The 17,963-nt window shown below is 43.3% G+C and overlaps 1 protein-coding gene across 1 annotated transcript; it reads left to right on the top strand.

Moving 5' to 3' along the window:
• Positions 1–14,121: 14,121 nt before the first annotated feature.
• LOC109909707 (collagenase 3) lies at positions 14,122–17,622 on the top strand. Its single transcript, XM_020508718.2, has 10 exons — positions 14,122–14,253; positions 14,617–14,861; positions 15,073–15,221; positions 15,474–15,599; positions 15,688–15,843; positions 15,959–16,079; positions 16,180–16,313; positions 16,485–16,644; positions 16,840–16,943; positions 17,056–17,622. Exons 1-10 carry the CDS (start codon positions 14,155–14,157, stop codon positions 17,154–17,156), a joined length of 1,395 nt encoding a protein of 464 aa, XP_020364307.1. The 5' UTR covers positions 14,122–14,154; the 3' UTR covers positions 17,157–17,622.
• The last annotated feature ends 341 nt before the right edge of the window (positions 17,623–17,963 follow it).

Below are 17,963 nucleotides of genomic sequence, written 5' to 3'. Positions count from 1 at the left end.
AGGAGTAAACACCGTTAGACTGTCGACCAGAGTCAGTTTTCAGGCGCCTGGCCCTGTCACAAGTAGTCACTAGAGCACAATGAGCCAAGGAAAGTCACACCTTCCAAACCCTTCCCTGGGTTTGCGCTGTCCTATGGGGATCCCGGATACAGCCGGTTGTGACACAGTCTAGTTTCAAACAGCACTATTGTGCATTTGACCACTGAGCCACCCAGGAATGTTTACTTCTAATGACTCATTTGTTGTGGTTTTACCTACCTTATTTGAATGCATTGACTGGCTTTGTTTACACAGGCAGTCCAATACTGATATTTTTTCCAATAATTGTTCTTTTGACAAGTAACAGATCTTTTCACATCTATTTCACTGCTGAGCTGATTGGTCAAAAGATCAATTAGTGGAAAAAATATCAGAATTGGGCTGCCTCTATAAATGCAGCCATTGTCACTCTGGATAAGCTAAATGATGTAGATGTCTGCTAAATGATGTAGATCGGGAAGCTGGGAAACTGTGACATAATGAACAGATTGTTGCGGACAATGACAACTACTTTTCCAGTTTTCCTTTCAGTCAAGGGGACGTGATTGAGAATGCATTCAGATTATCCTCTCCCATATTTGTTCTAATAGTTAATACTTAAACTAAAAACACACACTATATCATAAACAGAACATATTAGCTTGTCTATGTCTGCAGACTTCATTAATCAATTACAAAGCATCCTATCGATTATTTAAACTGAACAGTAATATAAAGGCAACATGTAAAGTGTTGGTCCCATGTTTCATGAGCTGAAATAAAAGATCCCAGAAATTTTCCAGATGCACAAAGCTTATTTTCTCAAACATTTTGCCCAAATGTGTTTACATCCCTGTTAGTGATCACTTCTCCTTTGCCAAGATAATCCATCTACCTGACAAGTATGGCAAATAAAGAAACTGATTTAACAGCATGATCATTACACAGGTGCACCTTTTGCTGGGGAAAATAAAAGGCCACTCTAAAATGTTCAGTTTTGTCACACAACATAATGCCATAGACGTCTCAAGTTTTGAGGGTGCATACAATTGGCATGCTGATTGCAGGAATGTCCAACAAAGCTGTTGCCAGAGAATTAAATGTTAATTTCTCTATCATAAGCTGCTGCTGGGTATTTCTTGTTTGTAATAAAGCCCTTATGTGGTGAAAAACTCATTCTGATTGGCTGGGCCTGTCTCCCCAGTGGGTGGGCCTGGCTCACAAGTAGGTGGGCCCTGCCAGTCCAACCCATGGCTGTGCCCCTATCCAGTCATGTGAAATTCATAGATTACAGCCTAATTAATACATTTAAATTGACTGATTTCCTTCTGTGAACTGTAACTCAATAAAATCTTGGAAATTGTTGCATGTTGCGTTTATATTTTTGTTCAGTGTATATATATAGTTTTATGAAAGAAGTGTCCTTGCTACTTATACAACTGTCTCTAATGATAGTGTGACTGATGTGTTCTAACTGATTAAATCAATGTTGTTTCCCTTTAGTTATACCTTGTGAGTCACAGAGAAGCATTTATTAAGACGTCTTATATTTTTAACCACAAGTCATAGAAACGCACCTTTTTCACATTCTGGTAAAGTGCTGGAGAAAATGAATATGAGGTTGAAAGGTGGCAGAATTGTGATGTGACCTTAAATGTGACCTGGCCCAGAACCCAGTATGACCCAGTATAGATTATTATTACACTGGACCTTTTATTGTCCTGTCCCTCCTCTAACATTTAGATAACCATTCTGATCCTGTGGTGCTGTGTGGCTCAGTTGGTAGAGCATGCTGTTTGCAATGGCAATTTTAGCATGTAAATCTTGGTGGGGTAAACTCCATTTTTTTAATTTATTTTATGCATGCCAGCAAAGCCAATGTACAACACAACAATAATCAATACATGAATTGCACTATACAGTGCCTTGCGAAAGTATTCGGCCCCCTTGAACTTTGAACGTTGTGACCTTTTGCCACATTTCAGGCTTCAAACATAAAGATATAAAACTGTATTTTTTTGTGAAGAATCAACAACAAGTGGGACAGAATCATGAAGTGGAACGACATTTATTGGATATTTCAAACTTTTTTAACAAATCAAAAACTGAAAAATTGGGCGTGCTAAATTATTCAGCCCCCTGACAATTGAGATGTACCAACTATGCCAAAAGGGAGCCCTGAGCAGATAAGAGGCAATTTGTAAATGATCGAGCTTAGACGGACGTAGTCAATATAACAATTTGTTCAGCCCTTTTGAAATGTACAGCGACATAATTCAGAACATGGGCGGTTCTTACAGTAATCTCCCTATCCACCAAGTCAGAACCATTCGATAAATATAGGGAGCATGTAAGCAGACAAAGAAAGCTCTTATAACATTCAATGATGACATTTCACTAAAACAGGCTATGGGCTACATGTGTACTAGCAAGTCAAAACAGTCAGTGAAATTAAGAGGGGAAAATAGACAAAATGATTAGGGTGAAGAACATGGGTGTCACACAAGCCTTCACTTTGGCACCCCCTCCTGTCCAACTCAGGCGTTCTGCGTCGCCGGCATTTAAATCCGCTGCCGAACCTACTGCTGGCAAACACCCTACACTCATCAACCCGGACTTGTCTCGTCATCATTACACACACCTGGTTCCAATGCTCACTCAATCACTGTATATATACTCCCTCTGCCATTTGACTTTGTCGTTCATTGTAAATGTTACTTGTTTTCTTGAGAGGAATCTCTCATACTATTTCCTGAGTACTTAAAATGTTGCACTTTGCGTCCACCCTGTGCCTTTTTGTTCATGAAGATATAGTTTGAGCACAACAGTGTTTGGGTTTCATCCAGCTTTGATCTATGGTGCTTAACTTTTTATGGCTGCAGGGGCAGTATTGAGTAGCCTGGATGAAAGGTGCCCATATCAAACGGCCTGCTCCTCAGTCACAGTTGCTAATATTTACATATTATTATTAGTATTGGATAGAAAACACTCTGAAGTTTCTAAAACTGTTTGAATTATGTCTGTGAGTATAACAGAACTCATATAGCAGGCGAAACCCTGAGAAATTCCACTTCCTGTTTTTTTTCTGGAGGTGGCAGATTTTCAACCAAGGTCTCATTGAAATTACAGTGAGATATGGATGAGTTTTCAATTCCTACGCCTTCCACTAGATGTCAGCAGTCAACAGAACTTTGTCTGATGACTCTAATGTGAAGAGGGGTCGATTGACACAGGAAATAGACACCACAGCCATGAGTGGACCATGCTTTCACCAGGCGCTTTCACAGGGGAAGGACTTGCGTTCCATCGCTCATCTGAAGTCATTCTAATTCTCCGGGTTGGAACGTTATTCAAGATATATGTAAACAACATTCTAAAGATTGATTCAGTACATCGTTTGACATGTTTCTACTGACTGTCACGGAACTTTTGGACATTTCGCCACATTATATTGGACGCGCTTTGTGACTTTGGAATTGTTTACCAAATGCTCTAACCAAAGTAGCTAATTGGACATAAATAATGGACATTTTCGAACAAATCAAGCATTTATTGTGGACCTGGGATTTCTAGGACTGCATTCTGATGAAGTTCATCAAAGGTAAGGAAACATTTATCATGTATTTTCTGGTTTCTGTTGACTCAAACATGGAGACTAATTTGGCTACTGTTCTGAGCGCCGTCTCAGATTATTGCATGGGTTGCTTTTTCCGTAAACTTTTTGGGAAATCTGACACAGCGGTTGCATTAAGGAGAGGTATATCTATAATTCCATGTGTATAACTTGTATTATCATCTACATTTATGATGAGTATTTCTGTTGAAACGATGTGGCTATGCAAAATCACTTGATGTTTTTGGAACTAGTGAATCTAATATGCCAATGTAAACTCAGATTTTTTTATATAAATATTAACTTTATCAAACAAAACATGCATGTATTGTGTAACATGAAGTGTCATCTGATGAAGATAATTCAAGGTTAGTGATTCATTTTATCTTTATTTCTGGTTTTTGTGAATGCTATATTTTGCTGGAAAATGGCCGTGCTTATTGTGGTTTGGTGGAGACCTAACATAATCGTTTGTAGTGCTTTCGCTGAAAAGCCTATTTGAAATCTGACATGTTGGTGGGATTAACAATGAGAATAGCTTTAAAATGATATGAAACACATGTATGTTTTAGGAATTGTAATTATGAGATTTCTGTTGTTTGAATTTGGCAACCTCTATTTTCACTGGTAGTTGTCGTATCGATCCCGATATCGGGATTGCAGCCATAATAGTTTAAATAGATTTAGTAGTTCTAAACCTGTGAGTACCTCCTGCCTACTCCTCTCTACACCAGTGACAGAATGACTGACCTAAGAAAACCGGAAGCAGTAGGACATCCTGACCTCTCCCCTGCCTGGAGCGCTTCGGGACTGCCACAGACGAGGTGCTCTGGTTGTAGGCCAACTGCAGGCTACACCACCACCTTCCCAGCTCCACGCAGTCGTTCCAGCTACCCCACCACCATTTACATTACCTGGTCCGATCAACAACGTCCACCTGCCCCTCCTGGAGCAATTTCACGTCATCCCCGCTCACTGTAGGGGGGTTCTCCTGTAGTGTAACCTCCACCTGGCCCGTCATGCTGAGACGGCCTCCAAGAGGGACAATGTGGCCGTGGTGATCTCGGTGCTGACAGGCCGGGCTCTTGAGTGGCGCACGCCGTCTGGGAGTGGGACGGACCAGAAGTGCAGTCCTATGAGCGTTTACGCAACTCGTCCGCGCCATCTTTGACCACCCTACAGAGAGTCGAGAGGGAGGTGATGCTCAGTTGCATAACCCCAGGATATCATGGACAGAGAGGAGGTTTTTGGGTTTGTCACAGGAGTGTCAGGGGAGGTGTCTCCATCTATCTATGCCACCTCCAAGGAAAGTCCGGACCAGGCCACCCACGTCCCTATTCTGGAGGAGTTCCGGGACCAACAGGTGGCCTTTTCAAAGACTCATACCACGTGCCTGCCCCCTCATCGCCCATGGGACTGCACTATCAACCGACTGTCTGGATCTACTCTCTCACGGGGGCACATCTACCCTCTCTCGCATGCAGAGAACGAAGCCATGGGGGCCTACGTCCAGGAGGAGCTGGCGAAAGGATTCAACCCTCCGTCAAACTCTCTCAGCTGCCTCCAGCTTATTTTTCATGAAGGAGGGAGGTCTCCATCCCTGTATCGATTACCGGACACTGAATTAGGCTACTGTTAAATTCAGTCGTCCCTGCCTCTCATACCCACTGTGATCGAACAGATGCACTGTGCTAAGTACTTTAATAAATTGGATTTACGCAGTGCCTACAACCTGGGGCGCATTAGAGAGGGATGAAAAGAATAGCACCTTCAGCACCATTACCGGGCACTACGAATACAGGGTAATGCCCTACGGCCTGACAAATGCACCCTCTGTGTTTCAATCCTTCATTAACAAGGTGTTTAGAGACATGTTGGGTCGCTGTGCAGTGGTGTACATAGATGACATCTTGGTGTACTCCACTACACGCGAGCAACATGTCTCTCATTCAGGTCCATTTTGGAGAGGCTGATGAGGCGTCACCTGTATGCCAAGGCGGAGAACTGCCTTATCTTTCAGCAAGCGGTCTTCTTCCTGAGCTATCGGATATTCACCGTGGGAGGGGAGATGGAAGAGCAGAGGATCAGTGCAGTACGGTCTATCCAATATCAAGACGGTGCAGCGCTTCTTTGGTTTTGCCAACTATTTCAGGTGCGTCATTACGTCATGACAGACAAAATGAGAAGAAAAAATCCAGAAAATCACATTGTAGGATTTTTTATGAATTTATTTGCAAATTCTGGTGGAAAATAAGTATTTGGTCAATAACAAAAGTTTATATCAATACTTTGTTATATACCCTTTGTTGGCAATGACAGAGGTCAAACGTTTCCTGTAAGTATTCACAAGGTTTTCACACACTGTTGCTGGTATTTTGGCCCATTCCTCCATGCAGATCTCCTCTAGAGCAGTGATGTTTTGGGGCTGTTGCTGGGCAACACAGACTTTCAACTCCCTCCAAAGATTTTCTATGGGGTTGAGATCTGGAGACTGGCTAGGCCACTCCAGGACCTTGAAATGCTTCTTACGAAGCCACTCCTTCGTTGCCCGGGCGGTGTGTTTGGGATCATTGTCATGCTGAAAGACCCAGCCACGTTCATCTTCAATGCCCTTGCTGATGGTAGGCTTTGTTACTTTGGTCCCAGCTCTCTGCAGATCATTCACTAGGTCCCCCCGTGTGGTTCTGGGATTTTTGCTCTCATTTTGGAGTGGAGCCCCAGATCGAGGGAGATTAGCAGTGGTCTTGTATGTCTTCCATTTCCTAATAATTGCTCCCACAGTTGATTTCTTCAAACCAAGCTGCTTACCTATTACCGATTCAGTCTTCCCAGCCTCGTGCAGGTCTACAATTTAGTTTCTGGTGTCCTTTGACAGCTCTTTGGTCTTGGCCAGAGTGGAGTTTGGAGTGTGACTGTTTGAGGTTGTGGACAGGTGTCTTTTATACTGATAACAAGTTCAAACAGGTGCCATTAATACAGGTCACGAGTGGAGGACAGAAGAGCCTCTTAAAGAAGAAGTTACAGGTCTGTAAGAGCCAGAAATCTTGCTTGTTTGTAGGTGACCAAATACTTATTTTCCACCATAATTTGCAAATAAATTCATTAAAAATCCTACAATGTGATTTTCTGGATTTTTTTTCTTCAAATTTTGTCTGTCATAGTTGAAGTGTACCTATGATGAAAATTACAGGCCTCTCTCATCTTTTTAAGTGGGAGAACTTGCACAATTGGTGGCTGACTAAATACTTTTTTGCCCCACTGTATTTAAAGAAATGCACTTTAAAATGAAATACAAATATATGACCTGAGCCCTAGGACCATGCCCCAGGACTACCTGACATGATGACTCCATCTGACCGTGCTGCTGCTCCAGTTTCAACTGTTCTGCCTTATTATTATACGACCATGCTGGTCATTTATGAACATTTGAACATCTTGGCCATTTTCTGTTATAATCTCCACCCGGCACAGCCAGAAGAGGACTGGACACCCCACATAGCCTGGTTCCTCTCTATGTTTCTTCCTAGGGTTTGGCCTTTCTAGGGAGTTTTTCGTAGCCACCGTGCTTCTACACCTGCATTGCTTGCTGTTTGGGGTTTTAGGCTGGATTTCTGTACAGCACTTTGAGATATCAGCTGATGTACGAAGGGCTATATAAATACATTTGATTTGATTTGATATGTTTTTGGAATTACTCAAATGAGACTGCAAATATGAAATTGGTCTGTTGTACTGGGCAATGGGTTAATATGCAGAGTGCTGGTGACTCCTTACTCCACCCACTCCATTCACTACAATGCAATACACTAAACATGGGATGTTTTTTGGATTGTAGAGAGAAAACGTTTCTTCTTGTCTCATATGAACTGGGTGGGGAATATTTGGGTATCTGCTAACCAAATATGTTTAGTTATCGAGGGCGACTGTGTTGCACGGCCTTCTGCTGACTTTTCACTCTGCCCCTCCCCCAATGCAATAAACTGTAATAGACTGAACATGGGAGACATATTGGCTTATAGAGAGAACTTTTCTACCTGCCTCAACTGAAGTGGTGTGGTAGATAGTCAGTAAGGTCTCTACTAAACAAATGTTCCGTTTTAGAGGGGGGCTGTGTCATACATATGCAGCAGCACTTCGTCCTCCAACCCCCCCCCCCCAAAGCCCCCCAATGCAATACTTTCTGATGGAGTTTTCATTCAATGTGATTTTCAGTAAATATATCTTAAGCCCTCCCTTTAAATATGGTGTACCTTTTAGTTAGAATGTTGTTGCCAGGTGCAAAAGAATATAGAGAAAGAACAGGTTCAGATTATTAGGGATGAAATAAAGAAAGCCATATAAATATAAACAGATTTGTCTCTGTTTCAGCCCCATTGATAGATTCCAAAACACTATGAATTATAAAAAACTGGTTTGAAGAGCCTTTACACATGAAAGAAATATAATGGTGGTTTGATTAACTCTGAAAAATGCCACATTCAGTTCTGAACCCATGGCAATGTTTTTGGAAGATTATTGTACATTCAATTACAACAGTAGGCTATACTCTCATCTATTGCCTGCACTAGTCTTGAAACTGTGTGATGACACAACCAAATATTGCATAATGCATCTGATTCGAGCTGTTATGGCTTGGTCTGCTCTCTGCTTGATAAAGATGTAATTATGTCTTTTTTAATTAGCCTACATTTTTTTATTGGCTGTTACTTATGATCCTGAGCAACAACCACAAGGCAGTGACACGTTTACAGAGGGAGAAAATGAAGGTTACGAAACAATGTAATTAAATATAATGATATTATAGGCTATACCAACAAAAAAGAACTAACAGTAAATTGGCAGTTGAATATGTGTTGTTATTAGGCCTACTGATAGACTACCCACCCCAAATCATGCTCTGCCCAAACTAACACAAAGAAGTAAAAAAAAGGAACTAAGGTAAGAATATGACAGTACCCCCCCAAAGGTGTGGACTCCGGCCGCAAAACCTGAACCTATAGGGGAGGATCTGGGTGTGCGTCTGTCCGCGGTGGCGGCTCTGGCGCGGGACATGGACCCAACTCTACCATAGTCTTGGCCCACTTAAGTGGCACCTTTGGAGCGGCAACCCTCGCCGCCGACCTCGTACTGGGGACCCTAACAACGGGCCCCGAATAGACGGGAGACTCCGGCAGCACCGTAGTGAAGGGCGACTCCGGCAGCGCTGGAGTAACGGGCGGCTCCGGCAGCTCCTGACAGACCGGCGGCTCCGGCAGCTCCTGACTGACGGGCGGCTCTGGCAGCTCCTGACGGACGGGCGGCTCTGGCAGCTCCTGACTTACAGCCGGCTCTGGCAGCTCCTGACTGACCGGTGGCTCCGGCAGCTCCTGACTGACCGGCGGCTCCAGCAGCTCCTGACTTACGGCCGGCTCCGGCAGCTCCTGACTGACCGGCGGCTCCGGCAGCTCAGGACAGACGGGCGGCTCTGGCAGCTCAGGACAGACGGGCGGCTCTGGCAGCTCAGGACAGACGGGCGGCTCTGGCAGTCCCTGACAGACGGGCGGCTCTGGCCTGGAGAGAGGAGACGGAGAGACAGCCTGGTGAGGGGAGGCTGGGGAGACCTATAGGAGGCCTGGTGCGTGGAGGAGGCACCAGATGGACCGGGCTGTGGGGGAGCACTGGAGCTCTGGTGCGCAGCCTTGGCACCACTCTTCCAGGCTGGATGACCACTTTAGCCCGGACCATCCAGAGTGCAGGCACAGGTTGAACCAAGCTGTGGGTGAGCACTGGAGACCTGGTGCATACTACTCGCACCTCTCCCGTAGGCTCAATGCCCACATTCGCCCGGCATGGGTGGAGCGTAGGCATAGGACGCACTGCACCCTCCCAGCGCCCCGGAGACACAGCACGCAGAGCCGGCGCAGGATACCCTGGGCCGAAACGGCGTACCGGAGACCAGACATGCTGAACCGGCACAACACGCCCTGGCTGGATGCCCACTCTCGCATGGCACTTGCGGGGGGCTGGCCTATTGCGCTCTGGGCTATTTGCGCGTACTGGCGACACCGTGCGCTCCCCCGCATCACACGGTGCCTGACCAGTTCAATGCTGCCTTCGGTAAGCACGAGGAGTGGGCTCAGGTCTCCAACCTGACTCCGCCACACTCCCCGTGTGCCCCTCCCCCCAAATAATTTGGGGCTGGCTCTCGTGCCTGTCGCGCTGCCGTGCTACTTCCTCATATCGCCGCCGCCGCTCAGCTTTCGCTGCCTCCAGTTCTTCCTTGGGGCAGCGATATTCCCCAGCCTGTGCCCAAGGTCCCTTGCCCTCCTAAATCTCCTCCCAATTCCAGGAGTCCAGAACCCTCTGCTCCAGGTTACCACGCTGCTTGGTCCTTTTTTGGTGGGTGATTCTGTAACTGTTTTCATCTGGTGAAGGAGAAGAGGACCAAGGTGCAGCGTGGTAAGTGTTCATTTTAATAAACAAAATAAACTGAACACTGAAATGACCAAAATAATAAAGAGCGAAAACGAAACAGTTCTGTAAGGAATGCGCACAAAACAGAAAACAATCACCCACAACCAAAAAGGGGAAAACAGGCTGCCTAAGTATGATTCTCAATCAGAGACAACCAGGCTGCCTAAGTATGATTCTCAATCAGAGACAACCAGGCTACCTAAGTATGATTCTCAATCAGAGACAATGATTGACAGCTGCCTCTGATTGAGAACCATACCAGGCCAAACACAGAAATACAACAGAAAAAAGAACATAGACTACCCACCCCAACTCACGCCCTGAACAAACTAACACAAAGACATAAAAAAGGAACTAAGGTCAGAACGTGACAGTAACACGGTTCTACTCAAAACACTGCAGACCAAAGACGATCAGTTCATGAACACAATGACAAAGTTATTGACAAATCAGCAGAACTAATTGAAGTCGCTGACCAAATTAATGATGAGAGAACTCAGGTGATGAAGATGGAAATATTGATTTCTAAGCCAGCGGAGGAAATCTCATCAATGAATCTCTCGCTCCGTACTCAAGACCTCTATCTGTAAACCATGACAGATAGGTTTGAGACCGAAAGGAGCAAGTGTGACACTCACGTGTCCAAAATCAGTACTCTAAGCGCTCAAGTGGACTCTACAATGCAGCAGAATACCACCCTTAGGTACCATCTGGAGGAAGTCCAGAATGGTCACGCTCTACAGCGTGACTACCAATCCAAGCAACCGGAGCCCTGTACTTACAGGAGTAAAGGCGATAGGTTGTGTCCCTCAGTCCCTCAGTCTTCTCCTCTTGGCCATTCGGCACTGAGTAATATTGTGCCTCTTGGCCAACAACAACAAGGCTTGGCTTCTCCTCTTGGCCTTTCAGCCCCAATCTCTCCACAGGATGAAGCCAACCCTCTCCTCCCGCTTGGCGCGGAATACCTTGACAAACTCACCAAGAATTTCCCCACCTTTGACCCCGTTCCAGGTCAGCCACACGATACTGAGACGTTCCTAGCTGACATAGAGAACGCGTTGGATGGCTACCCGAACGCTACGGGTTCTGACAGTGTTTACCTGTTGAAGCGAACGTCGAATAGACACGTGACAAGGTTCATTCGTCTTCAACAGCAACACACGCTAAATGACTACGCTAAACTTGCCACAGCTTTGAAATTAGAATTCAGTGGTTCTGTGACTCACAAACACGATAGCTCACTGGCTAACACCGTCAAACAAGCTCGGAACGAACACCCACAAGCTTACTACTATAGGGTTCGTTCAGCATACTTTGGCCTACTCACTGTACCTTTTAAACAAATGTTCCTGTCGAATATGTATCCTACCTTCATTACCGACTTGGGCCCTGCCGCCCAAGTTGGCTTGCCTATCTTACAACTCAGAGAGCTTGCAAGCACAACTTTTGAGACATCAAAAGTTCACAACGCTAAGAGCCCTCACCATTCGGTTCTGAAGTTTGACCAGGAGCACTCACTCCAGTTAGAGGGTGCATTATCAGGTATTGGAGTGTTAAGAGAGGACGCACAACAGTTTCTACCACAAAACCATGATTCCAATAACCTCCGCAGTCGAAATAACTGTAAAGTACATCGCCATCAACATGACCACCGCTACAATCGACCTGTTCACTACATTCCTGCACCCAACCCACACAGTGGCAGAGCACCAGGGTAACAAAGGTTGAAGGATGATCAAAACGTAGATCAAGAAACAAGCTCCTGAGCTTTGTCTATAGACTCTGATACAAAGGTTGCGAAGAAAAAGGTAAAACGCTTTGTTAAAGCCAAGCCCACTCAAAATCGGAAAAGTCAATCTGGTTTCACTTTGAACAGAAATGGCACATTACGTCGTTGCGAACGACCACTCCACTTTGTGGGGAATATGCCCACTAACCACGAATCTAAACGGCCATACCTGGAAACAGTCCTGATTGACTGCTTAACTTGTCATGCGCTAATTGATTCGGGTGCGACAATATCACTCATCTCTCAAACATTGTTCGATGATCTCAAAGGGGCTTTGAAGCCAACTAAACGTTGGTTAAAAGTGGAACGATGCGACATTACACTTCGAGGGGTCACTCAGACTACCTCGTCTCTCACATTGAGAGTCATGCTGAAACTACACTTCAAGGACGTATCGGTCGTTCACCCTGTGTATGTTACCAGCCTCGAAACTGTAACCCTGCTACTTGGAGCAGACTTGATGGATCAGTAACTCCCATTGATGGATTGGAAAACCAACCAGGCATGGTCACAGGCCACCGTGCCTTCTCCACTGACGTCGTCCCCTAACGCTAGCTGCAACGCAGTCATTCATGAGGGGTATCTCTCGAAAGCACCCCTTGGGAAAAATACATTTAGAAACCTCTTGGGGCAGAATCCGATCCAAGGAGATATTACGATATTTATATGTTTAACACGTTTTTGGTTAATATATGATTCCATATGTGTTATTTTATTGTTTTGATGTCTTCACTATTTTTCTACAATTTAGAAAATAGTAAGAATAAGGAAAACCCCTTGAATGAGTAGGTGTGTCTTTTGACTGGTATATATAAAATAAGTGTCATTTATATTTACAATTCCCTTATTCAAACGGATTACTCATTTACCTAGCTCTTATCAATAGCACTTATCAAGTTGTAAATTGCATTGTTATTTAAAGACCCCATTGCTCCCCTCTAATCAATAAATGAGCATTTTTAAAGGCAAATATCTTTTGTATCATTCTACCATCAGTGGAATAAATGTATTATTGGATACATTAATGTTTTAATTGGATGTATTATTTATGTTTTAGTTAGTTGTGTTTGTTAATGTGGGTGACCATCTTAGTAAGTTGCAAAAATCCCCCAGCAACCTTCCCCTCAATATGACTCAGCTCAGTGGCTCTGTTACCACAGTCTAAAACAGTTTGGCTCATGCTCTCTCTCAACATAGCCATATGTATCTGCGATAAAACAGTGATATAGGTATAATATCATCAGCCAATATTCATAAATACCAATATTAGATTTTAACAGCATCTCCAACAGGTGCACTGTGTATGTTTGGCAAGCTTTTAACCCCAATGAACTCTTTCACAAACGTAGGGTTAATTGCAGTTAAGGTTGTTCTTTACATACCGGTTGTAAGGCTGCTTAATTGTCATGTTATTTGTGAATTGCCATAAAATACTCCTCTTGGCTCAGAGTCTGGATTCAGGAATTCCATTGTTACAGCAGACAGATGACCACAAGTGGTGACACACACAGACACACACACACTCACAGAGGCAGCAGACATACAAGTGACAGGGCATGCGGCATGCCTTAACCTTCCCTGCCCCAGTAATTAAACTCTGCTTCTACAAAACACAGGCTAGCCTTATCCAATAGAATCTAAAATATAAAGTAATATCAGTGACCAAATGTGAAATACGTATCCTGTTCTAGGTACGTACATTCTGTCCTGCCAAGTTACCAGCACGTGGAAAATTAGGTTGGGTTGTATTTGGAGTAGATTATCCCTTTAACTGATTTATCTATGGCCACCAGCTGTCATCCTCTGTCTTGCTCAAAATAACATGGAAGTGTATCACAGTCATGGGTGTCTGAAAGTTGAATGTATACTCATCAACATGTATGTACTTTACCATTTAAGATAAAATATTTAATTCACTTTCTTCTGTAAAGCCAAAGATACTTTTTTGAGTTATACAGACATTTAGATGTATTTCTCTTTTGAAGAACATAAAATAGTAACACAAAAGTTATGAGATTGGTAACTTGCCATATGTTATCATTGGCAAAAACAATGTGACATCACTGCATATTCGGGTGTGTTCAAAGCAGTTTACTAAACCACAGCACTCCATTTTCTGAACCACCAGCAGTTTCAGACAGTCTTTGAGGAGGAAGTGGCCAGGTACTTTTACATGAATCACACACATTTAGAAAAAACACTAAAACACACAGTATAAATACAGTCTTGGCTCCTGGACCCCAGTCAGTCACTGAGCTGGACGCCACCAAGACAAGACAAGATGGAAATCACAGATTTACTGCTCCTTGTAGTGGTTGCTCAGTCATTTGCTATGCCTCTATCATCACTGGAGGAGACTAAAAAGTGGCTATTAGCCGAGGTAAGAAAACTAAAGCTGTGGATCTGATGTCCTTTTGTTTATCAATGTCTGTTTGGTTCACTGAATATTTATGTTTTTATTATTGATTTAACAGTTATCGCTATACTCTAAGTAAGGATGAATGCAATCATTTATAGTATAAACAACAGTATCATTGTTTTATTTAAACAAAATTGTTAATTAGACAATGCCAGAAGATGTTGAAATACTACAACCTCTCAAATTGAACACTGTTAACCTGTTTCATTTGTGAATTTGCTCCTTACATTGCCACTTGTTTTTATTACATCCATTCCACATGGCTATGCTTAAACAGCTACATATCATGAAGGTGTTAACTTATGCTATTGCTTTCCTCTTCAGAAATACCTCCGCAGGTTTTACAACCTTCGAGCTGGACTTCAGGGAACAAAGACCGACAGGTCTTCAGACGCCATGCAGGCTAAGATCAGGGAGATGCAGTCCTTCTTCAACCTCCAGGTGACAGGGAGCCTGGACGCTAACACCCAGGAGCTGATGAGCATGGCCAGGTGTGGTGTCCCTGACATGGGGGAATACAACCACTTCCCCCGACACCTCAAATGGCAGAACACCATTGTGACCTTCAGGTGAGGCTTCTCAAACACTCTGAGTGATATAGTGTCTCATAACCCTAATTTGTTATTTATTTATGGTATTGGTGTAATAATGTTAATGTAATCCACATACACCACATGACCTTGGATTCAATGGATATTATAATCTTTCATTTCTTTAAATAAAACTTGTCAAGTCTCTTTTGAATTAAGATATGGTTCCTCTCATTGAATGGTCATTCAGAATAGTGAATTATACTCCTGATCTGAAGAAGGCTGATGTGGACAGAGCTATCCGTAACGCCTTCAGAATCTGGGCTGACGTCACTCCTCTGACCTTCAAGAAACTGCATGAGGGGAAGGCTGACATCATGATTTTATTTGGGACAAAAGGTAGACCCATTTCTTTATTCTGGCCTACAGTTGATACATTTTTCTCAGTAAGACTATACATACAGAATATTTGGAGAATATCTTGATTAGTTTGATCATTTTACTGTAGTTTTGTTAAACATTCAGTGATCCTTGTTTAGAGTTGTGCAAGACCTCGCCATAGAAGAAATTAACTGAATGCTGGCATGCTGGGAACACTTACTGAAACCATCCTCAAACATAATTTTCTCCCTGCCCTTTCCTTGTCTTTAGAACATGGAGACTTCAACCCCTTTGACGGCCCTGACGGTCTCTTAGCCCATGCTTATCCCCCTGGCAGAGACATTGGAGGAGACACACACTTTGATGAAGATGAACATTGGTCAAAAGACTCAGACGGTAAATATTTTGTCCATTTATGTGGGGATCGGGTAAATGTATGACATGTAATCACTGATTATTTTAAAACATATTGCCTCCCCTGTAGCCTACAACCTTTTCCTGGTGGCCACCCATGAGTTTGGCCATGCCCTTGGCTTGTCCCATTCTACTGATCCTGGGGCTCTGATGTACCCAGTCTACTCCTATAGCCAGGGTTACCCACTGTCTGAAGATGATATCACCGGCATTCAAGCTCTTTATGGTCAGTGTTCCAGTTATTAACCCAAACAGAAGTAGACAGAAAATGAAATAATGAATATAATTCCATACACTTGTGTCATATTGTAAAATGTTAATTATGTCGTTCAATCCTATAGGCCCGAACCCCAGGCACAGGAAAGTGAAGCCGAAGCCAGATGCCCCAAACAAATGTGACCCCATGTTGAGTTTTGATGCTGTTACTGAGCTCAGAGGAGAAACAATCATCTTCAAAGACAGGTAGGGAGTGTGTCCATTCGTGAAAAAAACATTTCTGCAAAAACTATTAGCTTATAATGGACAAAATGAATGTGTGTTGATGTATTCTATTTGATGGCAGGTTTTACTGGCGTCTCCATCCCCAGTTTGCAGAGCCTGAGCAAACCCTGATCAAATCCACCTGGCCTTCCCTCCCCAACAAAGTGGATGCTGCCTATGAGTACCCTGAGAAAGACATGGTCTTCATATTCAGTGGTAAATTTAATGCTGGCAACACTGTTCTGACATAGTCCTCTGTCATCATGAATATACAACTACAATTCTGCTTTGCTCATTTATGTCATGGATACAGTAGATATCTAATAAAGTTGATGTCGGTATAGAGGCATAGGTTAATTTTGTTTACAAATTTTCATATTTTTCCAGGTATTAGAATGTGGGCTCTGAATGGCTATAACCTGGTGGAGGGCTACCCCAAATACATCCATAAACTGGGACTCCCCAAGACCGTGCGGACGGTGGATGCTGCTGTGTACATCCCAGACACCGGCAAGACACTGTTGTTCTCTGAGGAACATTACTGGAGGTAGGACAGTAGGGTCTAGTCTGGACTGATCTGGCATGGTTCTAGTCTGGTCTGGACGGGTCTGGCATGGGTCTAGTCTGGTCTGGTCTGGTCTTGTCTGGTCTGGTCTAGCCTGGTCTGGTCTGGTTGAGAGATCTTATCTGCAAACATAACTGTTCATTACAGGTTATAGTCTTGGTTGTGTTTTATTGACAGTTATAATGAGAAGACTAACACAATGGACAGCGGCTTCCCAAGATCCATTGAGATGGATTTCCCTGGAATGGCAGAGGAGGTGGATGCTGCTGTATATCAATATGGTATATCAATATCATACATTGTAATATAATTTTTATTATGATGTTTCCATTGCATTTGCTTTGAATATATAATTAATAGCTCTAACATATTCACCCTTCTTTCTCCTTGCAGGATATTTGCATTTCTTCCATGAACACACACAGTTTGAATACAGCTACAGTGCAAGGAAGGTCATTCAGATTGTTAGGACAAACTCCTTTCTCAACTGCTGATCCACTGGTGGAGAACTACTGTTATGTTATGGGAAACGTAGCCCACAGGTCATTTGTGCTGGACACCTGCTTGTCATTGTTATTTCTAACTCATCTCAAAGGATGCTGGAAAATGTTATGTCAAATGGATGGCTTATGCATCGAACTAATGCAGAAACCATTATACAGGGTCTTGATTTATGGTGGCACAATATTCACATCAATTGTTGTAATATTGAAATAGAAATCACTCTGTTATACTGTATAATACTGTAATTGCATCTCTCTCTAGATAGAAATGTTACTTGGGGAGGTTACAGTATCATTGATTCCAGCAAATTAAATTGGGTTGTTGTGTTGCAGATCCACCAATAGGTGGCAGTCAAGGAAACAAAATCTTGAGTATGAGCTAATGCATTTCATAGACTGAATGTTTTTATTACTTAATTTAATGACACATTTTCATGAATAAAATAATGAGTACAAATGGTATTGTATGAGTTTTTGTGATTTGCAAACATTGTAAGATTTATGCGTAGGCCTACATCATGCTCAAAATAAGAGTTTTCTGTAACAAGACAAAATACAGCTGTTGATGTTTCCCAGTTTGGAAAAAAATGATGAGAGAGGTGGGAAGCGATGGTCAATTTGGTAAGAGATGGAGGGAAATGGAGACAGGGATGGGAAGAGATGGGGATTTTTGGGACCGCATTCTACACTGGGTGCTTATTTTGGCAGGCATGGTCATGCTACCACAGAGTCTGTTGGTCCTGGATCATCTAAGGTCATTGTGTTCAGGAAGTCAACAAGATATATGAAGCAGACCAC

Source organism: Oncorhynchus kisutch, linkage group LG18 (assembly GCF_002021735.2).
Source record: "Oncorhynchus kisutch isolate 150728-3 linkage group LG18, Okis_V2, whole genome shotgun sequence".
NCBI lineage: Eukaryota > Metazoa > Chordata > Actinopteri > Salmoniformes > Salmonidae > Oncorhynchus > Oncorhynchus kisutch.
The sequence above is the reverse complement of the archived record's forward strand: the minus strand, read 5'-3'. Positions and strand labels throughout refer to the sequence as shown.

Bases quoted from the DNA above. Each gene is read 5' to 3' on its own strand.
- LOC109909707 (XM_020508718.2), top strand. From the start codon at position 14,155: ATGGAAATCACAGATTTACTGCTCCTTGTAGTGGTTGCTCAGTCATTT. The intron at 14,254-14,616 runs GTAAGAAAACTA...TTTCCTCTTCAG, and splicing joins AAAAGTGGCTATTAGCCGAG to AAATACCTCCGCAGGTTTTA. The intron at 16,944-17,055 runs GTATATCAATAT...TTCTCCTTGCAG, and splicing joins TGCTGCTGTATATCAATATG to GATATTTGCATTTCTTCCAT.